General features: G+C 37.6%; 1 protein-coding gene across 2 annotated transcripts; it reads left to right on the forward strand.

Moving 5' to 3' along the window:
* Positions 1–4,409: 4,409 nt before the first annotated feature.
* Positions 4,410–10,012, forward strand: slitrk4 (SLIT and NTRK-like family, member 4). 2 transcript variants are annotated; one of them, XM_052573753.1, is made up of 3 exons: positions 4,410–5,121; positions 5,690–7,993; positions 8,578–10,012. In XM_052573753.1, exons 1-3 carry the CDS (start codon positions 5,053–5,055, stop codon positions 8,584–8,586), a joined length of 2,382 nt encoding a protein of 793 aa, XP_052429713.1. In that variant the 5' UTR covers positions 4,410–5,052; the 3' UTR covers positions 8,587–10,012. The 2 variants fall into 2 exon arrangements, with proteins under 2 accessions (XP_052429713.1, XP_052429712.1); XM_052573752.1 differs by having other exon boundaries at positions 5,690–10,012.
* Positions 10,013–11,861: the final 1,849 nt, after the last annotated feature.

The following is an 11,861-nucleotide window of genomic DNA, read 5'->3' on the forward strand; positions in this document are numbered from 1 at the left end:
GTTCCATAGTTGTCGTCCCTACAGGCGGATGTGTCAACCTTTTTCAATTCTGGGCTGAAGCTTTTCGAAATGCATACTATTTCCTGTCTTAATACAGGATAGTGTTTTAGCCAGATTCCGAATGATTTTTCATCTGTTTCCTGAAAATGCTAATCTGATAAATGCTCAGAGGTGTTCAGAACTCTCTGAAGCATGAATTATTAAATCATAATATAATAATTATTTTTTTTTCTTAATAATGTAATTTTTCAATCTTATTAAGAATGTGTCCAAGGGTCAAAGGTCTCCTATGGATAGTGTGGCCATATATTCTATTTTTACATTACACATCCTGACCAGGATTTCTGCATTTTGCTCTGTTTTGCTGGTGCCACACTTGCTGAATGTAATGATTGACTAATAATGTGCAGGCATTGTACATAACTGACCAATCGTGGCTTTATTATAAAAATATATAGACACACGCCAAGGTTCCCATAGTTATTTGTGCACATGCACAATCTTCAAAATGTATTGAGTGCCTGTAAAAAAAAAATATGTACATTTAAATGCATGTATATTTCGATATAATGGAACATATAGATTGTACCTAAGAGCCCAAGAGCATATTTATTTAAGCTCATATGTCTTACTGACACACATATTTTAAAATATTCTACAGGAAAACACAGTTTGAAATCTTTAATCAAACTTGCTTTTTATTTGTACATCCGTGTGTGCCAATTAATAGTCTAAATTAGACATTTTAAAAGAAAAAATACATTTTGTCACTTTTCTTTTCTACAATAAATTAAATAAGCGACTGCTTCCCATGCAGAATTTCAGAACAGATCAAAATGTCCTCAAAATGTATTATTTTCAGCTATTCACCAGGCTTTACAATATTGAAGGACCCCAGCTGAACAATACGCACAATTGCCGTGTTTTGTTTTTTTGGATCCATGCCCAGTAGGCCACAATGTGACTGCTACTGCTATCTTTGCGGTTAATAGAAACCTTGCGATATTTGAGGAGGCACAAGACTCAATTGGAACAGATGAGACACAGCGGATCTGTTGTTGCCAACTGTGGAGTGGACATTAGTATCCCCTGCTGCCTCCTAGTCCATACAAAGATGCCTGTTCACTTCTATAACCATCAAAGTCTTTCATTTATGATTATATCTCTCTTGTTTTTTTTATTTTTAACTCTATCACTTCCACTAAAGATGGTAAAAACACTATAAAATACTGTAAAATCTATTATATTATTAATATCTAAAAACCTTTGCCACTCAGACACATTCAGCTTTCCTAATGAATGTGAACGTCTTCCATGCCTGAAGGCTTAGTAACCTTTCAGACTACAAGAAAGATAAACAGCTTTAATCATCGCATGTGTACATATGTAGATAGTTCAAAGCCATTTTTGCCACTAGACTCCAAAGTTCTTCGCCGTAATCCCCAGCAGAAATTCTCCGAGCCATGCTCATCCACTTCAGGCGACGTTCCACAGTGTCATCTCTTCTATCTCATTACCCTATTTCAACAGACTGCCTGTCAATCAACGTGTTTGCCAGCTGGAGGGATGTACTTTATTAGATTGCTGTATGATTGACGGGAACGAGGAGCAAGGGTTAAAAGAAAGCTGTAAAACATTTGGAATGAAGGCAACATTCGCTGTTTTGCCCATTGGGAGAAGAGACTACAAACAGAAAATAAGCAAAAACAGAAGAACGGGTGTTTTGGAATCATGCCATTGCTCTGTTTTTAACATCTTCACCCTCTGTGTTTTTACATGTTGATTGTAAAACCAACTAGCGATATCCTTTACATAAATTGCATCTCATTACTCATTCACACTTTCTGAAAAGTTGAAACTGAGCCATTACTCTCGGTAAAACACGATTTTATTTATTTATTTTATGTCTTTGACATCCACTGTGTCACATACGCTAATGATATCAAAATGTTATTTTCCACCATGTTTAAGTTTTTATTTATTTGTTATCAGTGACTCACAGAAACGCATACATAAAATTAGCGTCTTAGTGAGCGAAGAAACATAGCAAAACAAAAAGAACATAAATGTATAGTCTAAATATAGATTGATATTTTTTTTTCTAGAAGTAAATGAGGCAAGAAAAGGTATAACATTTAAATAAATGAATAGTAATTGTTGGTGCCTGCTTTTGTTGGGCAGTAAGTTTAGGGTAAAATAAAAAATAAATAAATAAAAAAAAAACAACAACAACAAATATATAAATAAATAACCTCTGCACACATTGAGCTCCGACATTAAATGTGGATCAAATTAAGGCATTTTCAACCAAACCAAGAGACAAAACTGTGTACAAAACTAACAACATTTATATATTTTTATTGTCATCACCACTATTGGTATTTTTCTTCTTCTTCTTCTTCTTGTTAGCTAAAAATAGGAAGTTGTTTAACATATCAAAGACGGAAACTTGAGAGAGGCAGACACAAAAACCAGAACAACCCCCGTATTCACAGAGCAAAGGCTGTCACTTCACACTAAACACCCAGACTGAAAGTGTTTATGCCATACCTTGGTATAAACAGAAATGTAAAAAATATGAACAACTGCGACAATGCTGCCCAGCTGATAAATGAGTGAAAGAAGTGGGAATTTATTGTGATCACTGGCTCTCTTAAGCAATAAGCTTCAATAATTTTCCAAACTAGAAGGTGCAGACCATCACTGTTATACTATAGTTAAGGGCTTAATAAATATCTAATTGTTCTTTCACATTGATCCAACGGATTTTGTTCAGAGCTAATTATCACAATTTCATAATTTATTTTTCTTTATAGACACGTAGAGCAATGTCTATACAAATATGTATATATAATGGATTTTTAGAACATGTAAACATTAGGAAAAACGAAAAAAAAAAAAAAAAAAAAAAAAAAAAACAGTGCATAGGAAATAACAGTCTTTTTTTTTTCTGGATATCAGAAACTTTAATTTATAATTGTAAAGAGTGTTCACATATACTCAACACACAGTATGATATTGAACTTTTAGTTGATCTGATACATTTTTATAATTGTTCTCCAAAACAATAGATCGAGGGAGAGAGAGAAAGAGAGAATAAGGATTTTTGACTGAAAATCGTCTCTGATACAGACAATGTGACAACCTCACCGTTTACCACCGTTTACCATCTCCCCCATATCAGATCATACGCACCATTAACTAAATATAAAGCAAATCTATACACATAAAAAAAAGCTTGGAGTTCAATCCATTTTATGTGCTAAATCTCATTTATTTCTGCCAGACGAGGGCGCCGTGCTTGATCTTATTTCATTTTATTTTTTTATTATTATTTTATTTTTTTCTTGGTTCAACATTAACCCACTGCTGATCCATACAGTACACGACAGACACGGAAATCCCAACGCTTATATGTCCTCTAACTCGGCTTTTTTTTTTCCTGTTACATCTTCATAATCTCAAGGTTTAATCATAACTGCTTTCAGTTGCAGAGCATGCACGGCATACATTCAGTTAAACACATGCATGAGCACAAATCAATGTTCAGGTTATTGGAAAGACATAAGAAGTCGATAAAACGGCGCACCTGTTGTCTATCAAGAATGAATCACCATCCCTGGCGAACTGTCAAACTATAAAGATTTATTGCTGTGCGTGCAACAGCTCAAACTAATGTGAGTGACTTTGCCGCAGTTTCCGAATGCGGTGCCACACAATATTAAAATAGTAAAATAAAGAGAATAAAGAATCCCACGCGTTAAATCACCCTGCTGCTGCCAGGCAACCGGGCGCGTACAAACTGGCCTTGATCCAACTAAAGATTACGCGTCGCCATTTCCAGAGATCCCTCAACGACAGACACAGGAGAAAGAGAGCTTTATAATGCTCACTATTGAGTGTTTCAGAGATATTTGAAGTTAAATGGTTCTTCAATATTTTCGACCTGTCAATCGCCCTCCCTTCTCTCATTCTCTCTATCTCTATAACAAGCACACGCACGCACGCACGCACGCGCGCGGTGTTAATAGAAATATTGTAAAATAAAGAATAAATTAATAAAATAAAATTCTAAAAATACGCTCTAAATCCTGGAGCGCTGCTGTAAGGAAATCTGTTACGCGCGCACGAACTGGCCGGGATCCAACTAAAGATTACGCGTCACCATTCCCAGCGATCCCTCAACGAAAGATACTAGCAGAGCGCATTATAATGTTCACTAGTGAGTGTTTAAGGGGTATCTGAAGTTGAATTGTGTTCCTTAATATTTTCGCCCTGTTAACCCACCGCCCCTTTGCTCGCTTTCCTCTCTCTCTCTCTCTCTCTCTCTCTCTCTCTCTCTCTCTCTCTCTCTCTCTCTCTCTCTCTGCATCTCTGCATTTTCTCTCCTCCCGTTTCACCGTGTGGGAAGCTCAATGCAGCAACAAAACCAACATACTTAGAAAAAGACGAGGTGGAATAGTTGGTTTATAAGACTGGTCTCATTATTCGGACGAGGACTGCACCAACAATACTTACTTTGACGATGTGGTGTAAGGTGGCATCTCTTTTCGAGCGTATTTTACTCAGCTGAATTATTAGACATCAGAGCACGTAGTTTCTTTTCCTCTTATCTCGCAACTTGCACAATCCCAAGAAACGACAGGAATCAGCTGGAGTCGATTTCCGATGTTCAGTAATCGTGTTGAGCCGCGACGCGCGATGGACTGTTGCGATTAATTTATTAAGAGCTGTATCAGTGTTTTATTTGTTATTTTATTTTTTTTCTCAGAACTGTTGAGCGAACTGTCAGTTCAAATTGCCTCTAAACTGATGCTCAGATCTTTCAAAGGAAGAATGATGGACTTGCTCTGCATCCAAATTCACCACTTGCTATTCCAACATTTTCATTTTGGTTTCGAAACGAATTCATTTTTTCAGCGCAAATACGCAGCGCCGTGTTTGAGATGCCTCTAAAGAGCTCAGTAACCTCGGGATTTTATGACACAATATATGTTTTGTACAAGTGGAGCCTGACGAGAGAGGCTGAGACTGAAATCTGAACCTGACTGAATGGGAATCCTCTCTTGGCGCTCCCAGTGTCCGGTCTTATCTGAAAAGGAGGAGATATTAACATTGCCGGTGAGTGTTGAATTCTTATCTTTTTTTATACATTCAGTTATTTGTCGGCAAGGCTTGGTAATCAAAAGGGCATGATCTATTTGTACAGAATTTTAAATTACGTTTTTGTGAAGATGATAATACTGTCTTCTGTATGCGATTGAAAGAGACTTTCTCCCCCTTTTCAAATCACTGAAACACAAGAAATACGCTGATGCATACATTCATTGCGGTGGTAGTCACACTACGTCAATATATTACAATTATTTATAGGTTTTTCCAAGTGTATATATATATATATATATATATATATATATATATATATATATATATATATATATATATATATATATATATATATATATATATTATTTAGTTGTGGTGCTTGTAGATACTGATTGATTTATTTTCAGTGTAGGCTCAGATATTATGTTTGGAACCAAGAGGCACATAACAGGTTTTTCCAAGTTCTTTGTGTGCACAGAGGGCTTTTTAAACACCCCTGCTGTAAGATCTTGGCATCAGCTGTGTGACTCAATGAGAAACAGGCATGTGTTTTGATTGTTTGTTTGTTTTTCCCCCCTCTAAGGTTACTAAATGGTTTACTGGGGGATTTATAAAAGGCAAAATGCTGCTGCTTGTTCTGTTGGCCTTTTCCATATCGGGTTCATTTTGTGACTCGGATTCGGACCTCAGAGCTGAGACCTGCAGTGCTTGCTCCTGCATGTCCATCGAGAACGTCCTCTATGTGAACTGTGAGAAAATAACTGTGTACAGACCTACACAGCTGCAGCCACCGGTGTCCAGCCTCTACCATTTAAATTTCCAGAACAACCTTTTGTACATCCTTTACCCCAACTCTTTTGTGAATTTCACCCACGCAGTCTCACTTCAGCTGGGGAACAACAAACTCCAGAACATTGAGGGAGGGGCCTTTGTGGGGCTTAGTGCATTGAAACAGTTACACTTAAATAACAATGAGTTAAAAGAGCTCCGTGCCGACACTTTCCGAGGGATCGAGAACTTGGAATACCTCCAGGCTGACTACAATTTAATCAAGTTTATTGAGAAAGGAGCCTTCAACAAATTACACAAACTGAAGGTTCTCATTTTAAATGACAATCTGATTCAAAGCCTACCTGAGAACATTTTCCGATTCGCATCCCTTACTCACTTGGACATAAGAGGGAATAGGATACAGAAGCTTCCTTATCTCGGAGTTCTGGAGCACATTGGGCGGATAGTGGAATTGCAATTGGATGACAATCCGTGGAATTGCACTTGTGATTTGTTACCTTTGAAAGCCTGGTTGGAGAATATGCCCTATAACATTTTCATTGGAGAGGCTATTTGCGAGACCCCTAGTGACCTGTATGGCCGACTCTTGAAGGAGACTAATAAGCAGGAGCTGTGCCCCATGGGCACAGGCAGTGACTTTGATGTGCGCATGCCCCCCTCCCAGCCCGAGGGTGGGTTAACCATGTCCAATGTGGCACCTTCAACCATAGCAACTTTAGTGACCAAACCACCCAAATCGATCAATCCCTCTAAAATGCATGTAAATGGGATTGTCGCTGGAACTAGAATCCCTCCCCTCTCCTGCCCCCAGCCCTGCACATGCAAAGCTCAGCCTTCTGACTTTGGCATTAGTGTCAGCTGTCAAGAAAGAAACATTCAGAGTCTGGCAGATCTTGTACTTAAACCGCCAAATGCCAAGAAATTGCACCTTAGTGGTAATTACATCCGAGATATCAGTCCCACCGACTTCCAAGGGTTTGAGGGGTTAGATTTATTACATTTGGGCAGCAATCAAATATCCACCGTCCAAAAAGGTGTGTTTGCAAATCTTACCAATCTCCGTAGGCTGTACCTAAATGGAAATCAGCTGGAGCAGCTGCACCCTGAAATGTTTCTCGGTCTAAGTAACCTCCAGTATCTCTATTTGGAGTACAATGCCATAAAGGAGGTGTTAGCCGGGACATTTGACTCCATGCCAAATTTGCAGCTCTTGTACCTGAATAACAATGTGCTCAGAAGTCTGCCTGCATACATCTTTGCTGGTGTTTCTCTCGCCAGACTCAATCTAAAGAACAACCACTTCATGACTCTGCCTGTGAGTGGCGTCCTAGACCAGCTCAAATCTCTCACTCAGATAGACCTGGATGGCAACCCTTGGGAATGCTCCTGCGATTTAGTGGCTTTGAAACTCTGGCTCGAGAAGCTGAATGAAGGGGTTGCTGCCAAAGGGGTCAAGTGTGTGTCTCCATTGCAATTCTCCAACATTGAGCTGAGGGAGCTGAAAAATGAGATCATGTGCCCAAAGCTCATAGCCAGGCCTCCTTTCATCCTGACCAGCGCCACCCCTGTCCTCACATCGCTGTCACCTGCCGGAGTTGGCAAGGCACCTCCCAGCGGTCCTGTGCCCTTGTCTATTATGATATTGAGCATACTGGTAGTTCTGATCCTCACTGTCTTTGTGGCCTTCTGCCTGCTGGTCTTTGTGTTGAAACGGAACAAAAAGCCAGCAGGAAGACAGGAGGGACTCGGCAATCAGGAGTGCGGCTCCATGCCTCTCCAGATCCGGAGGCACAATCATAAATCTAACAAGAAGGATGACCTGGGTGGAGAGACCTTCATCCCGCAGACCATCGAGCACATGGGCAAAGCTCACACGTGTGGAATTAGAGACTCAGAGCCGGGTTTCAAATTTTTAGACTCTGAGAGACAGAAAATGATGTTGCGCAATAGCGCAGACAAAGACAAGGACTCTCTGCCCCTGGACCCCAGGAATAGATTAAGCACCATTGATGAGCTGGACGAGTTCTTACCGCGACGAGACAGCATGTTCCTCCACAACTACTTGGACAGCAAAAAGGATTTCAACAGTATAGGGGTGAGTGGCTTTGAGATCCGTTACCCCGAGAAACCACATGACAAAAAAATGAAAAAATCATTGATAGGGGGCAACCACAGTAAGATAGTGATTGAGCAGCGTAAAAGTGATTATTATGAACTAAAGGCAAAACTGGGAACCCCAGACTACCTTCAAGTATTAGAGGAACAGACAGCCCTCAGTAAATTCTAGAACATGATCTTCACCTCCCCCGTAATGACAAAAGTGCCTTAAGACAAATCTTAAATCTGACCAATGGAATACTGGACACGTTTCATTACACAACACGTAACTCCCTTAGAATCGATGGCTTTGTTAAAATTACTTTTTTTTTTTTTTTTTTTTATGTTTGTGATGCCATTAAGAGTTAAGAATCACATCAGTCAGTATCCTTAAAAAATATATATATAATAAAAAAGAAATGAAAAAAAAAACAAAAACAAAAACAAAAAAATCGTAGTTCGCTGCTATTGAAATGAATTCCATCAAATTCCACTGAGCTTTGTTTTTACCAAATGATTGGGACATGAAACGGTGTTGAGTGTACTTCATATTGACCCTTCTTCATTGTGTTTGGTTGGAAGTATTTTTAGGCATCTTGGGATGACAAAAACAAATGGAAGTGGAAGAAATGGAAGTTGACACATGCTTGAAAGTGGTGGAATACCCCAGACTCCCCTCTCTTGGATTATATTTTGACACTTTTGGGGACTTGAAACTCTTGGATTTTATTATATCTGAAGGTACTGGCAGCCAACCTCCGTACATTTTGGATTATTCAAATTATCTGTAAAGAGCCATTTGATATCGTTCTACTGAAATGTGATTCTTCTCAAAGTGTTTGGTTATGGCACCTGACAGGACATTCATGAACTCAAGAGAAACTAAACAGCTGCTTGCCATGTAAGCGTATATGGATTTATTTTGTAAGTCAACATTATTTGTATTTGTGGGGGAGTTGTGTAAATTACAACAGTTGACAATTAAATTCAACAGTCTCATCAAGAAAAAAAAAAAAAATATATATAGTGGATTCAAGAAAAATACGGAAAATCAAAAAAAAAAAAAAAAAAGAAAAAAAGAAAAACATTGATGACCACTGTCACCTGTCAATTCGTAGTTTAACTTCATATTTAATTTATTTTTCTATGCAGAATTATTTAAAGACTATTGGTACTATTTAACAATTTCAAGGGACATTTTGAATGCTCTAGTGATACAGGCAAGCTCTGAATCGAAAATTCTTTTCTGACCTGAGTTACATTCTGAATTCCGCTGGTGGCTGACCAACAGAGGCATACAGATGACGGTGATGTCATTTTCACTGTCACGTTGCACGAGGTGAGGCTTCCTAGTGTATCACGTCTAACCGTTTGCTTATTCTTATATCCCAGAGCAACTTGTAAAAGGTTTCTTATTAACAATATGCAACCAAATAAGTGTGCATTAACGTGATATGATTCTGGATAGTACAAACGCATTGTGGGAATTAAGTTCTAATTGGCTGTAATTTACTGGACTCCTGGAGAGAATTGTCTTCTTTGTGACTTAATTCGCCGTATGAAAAAGGCTACAGATTTGGTCAGAATCATATCACTTTTCATGTGCAATATTATTATGCTCAATCATATTAGCTTGAAATCTTTGTTTTGTTTTTTTGTTCAAATTAATATTACAGAAAGAGAAAGCTTTTTTTTTTTTTTTTTTTAAGAAGAAAAGGCTTAATTTCATTCAGTCTTTACTTAAAAATATTAAGTTAACGATTGTTTAAAATAGAATGTACCATGAGAGATAAAAATAAATACAATTTTATATCAGTCATGAGAAATCTGTATATTGGTTATTAATTTCATTGTGCAATCCTGTTGAGGTCAAGGTATTAAAAGCCAATATAATTTGCTCTGTCTTTTCTTTCTTTCTGCTTTTTTTTTTTTTTTTTTTTTCTATTTACAGAAGTGTTATAATGTTTTGTTGATCGTTAAAGTTGCTTCTCAAATAAAAGGCCCTGAATGCTCTTACAGAAACTTTGGGAAATTAAGTGTTTTGTAGATTTTTAATCTAGTAATGCTGTTAAACACTCACTCTTTCTCCTTGGTATACAGTAGAGATCAGGTTTCCAAAGGTCTTACCTTCTCTAGTTTTCAAAAAGAGATTCATCTAAGATGCAGAAGATCACTTGACTAGACAAAAGATAAGAGAACCATAAATGTTAGTTGAATCGCGTGCTGTTGATGATGTGTGTGTGAGAGAGAAGTGTAAGAAAGAAAAAAAAAAGATTATAACAGGATCATGCTTTAGAGAGGCTCTTGATGGTCCTTCTCGTGTGTACTTCATCTAAAACATCATGTGTGAGGCTCTGCATGTCTAATCATCTTGGCATGTTAAGACGATATGTCCAAATGTTTAAGTAGAAATTACTACTTGTGCAAACGTCTGATGGGGGTTTTTCTTTTCTTCACAATAATGAATTATATTTTGGATCCTGTCTGCATTGACTAGTATATGAGCAGCACTTTGAGCAATTTAGAGTCTTTGTTTTTTTTTTTTTTTTTGCTTTTTTTTTTTTTTTTACATACAAGTTGATAAAGTATTTCATCATGATATGTTGTTTGGGATATATATGTATATATATATATATATAGTTGTCACCCAACCACTATTCAAGTCTTTTAAATATCAGTCTATTAACAGACCATGTATCTTTAATGTATACACATTTTTTTCTTACACCAAAATATTAATTTGCAATTCGTCAGTTACCAAGAAAATTGGGGAAAATGCATTACAATTGCCCCAAATCTTCTCTATATAAGTTTTTTTTTATTTTTATTTTATTTATTTATTTATTTTTTTTTACTACATTTTGTAGATAAAGAACCTACAATTGTTGAATTTCTTAAATTCCTTGATTGCTAAAGTACCCAACCACACCCTCCCCCACAACAAACACACACACACACACACCATCAAGTTGGCTTTGTTTTTTAAGATGCTCTCTTGTTTGAATTTTAGTGTACTGTGACTTTAAGGAAAATATTATGCCTCCGCGTTAGACTGTGGCATTTAAAATGCAGTTTTAAGTATAAAACTGTGAGTGCACTTTGACATTTCGAGATGGATGGTTTACAGTAAAGCTCATTTTAGAAAGGCCAAGCTTAAGGCAGTTACTAAACTATTATTTATTAATTTTCTCATGTAAATGAGACTTCCTAGTGCACTAATTAATGATTGTACTGGAGGCCTGCATAATTGTGAATTTGTGACTCATGCTAGCTAATGTTTCCTTGACAACCACACTTTTGATATTTTTTATTTATTTATTTATTTTCATTTTTTGGGGATGTAGTTGCATTAAATGAGGCAGGGAGAAAATGCATTGGTCCATGGCTGAACACAAGCGCTTCAGTATTACACAGTTTGTGTGAACAGCATCTCCCCTCTCTTCCCTCATCACCTGTTTCTGCTCTATTTGACGCAGAAGTGTTTAGCTGCAGTAACATGCACAATGCCGAAGGCAAGATTGAGTGTTCAGATGTAGTCCTTTTTCATTACAGTCACAAACAATAAGCTCAGCAGACCCGGTGTGCCATTTCTCTGGCAATTTGGACATACTGAACCCTTGGAACTTGTAGTTAAAGTGGAAAATGCAGGTGTTTTTGTGGTCTGAAACTGACTGGTGCAGACGAGCATAGAGTCTTCTTCGGGGCAGAAGCAGCGCCAGCCATTTTCACAGATATAGAGGACAGCTGCGAGAAAGAAAAAGAAGAAGCCTGTTTTGTAGTTTTGGCTTGGCCTCCTTTTCAATTTGATTTGAAGGAAGTAAACAAATCACTACTGCCTGTTGTTGGTGACAGGTTTACACAAAGAG

This window comes from Carassius gibelio, chromosome B14, assembly GCF_023724105.1.
Source record: "Carassius gibelio isolate Cgi1373 ecotype wild population from Czech Republic chromosome B14, carGib1.2-hapl.c, whole genome shotgun sequence".
Lineage (NCBI taxonomy): Eukaryota > Metazoa > Chordata > Actinopteri > Cypriniformes > Cyprinidae > Carassius > Carassius gibelio.

What these genes read in the sequence shown, in the direction of transcription:
- slitrk4 (XM_052573752.1), top strand. Translation starts at nt 5,053, where the DNA reads ATGGGAATCCTCTCTTGGCGCTCCCAGTGTCCGGTCTTATCTGAAAAG. An exon ending in AGGAGATATTAACATTGCCG is followed by an intron (nt 5,122 to 5,689) that starts GTGAGTGTTGAA and finishes CCCCCCTCTAAG; the next exon opens with GTTACTAAATGGTTTACTGG.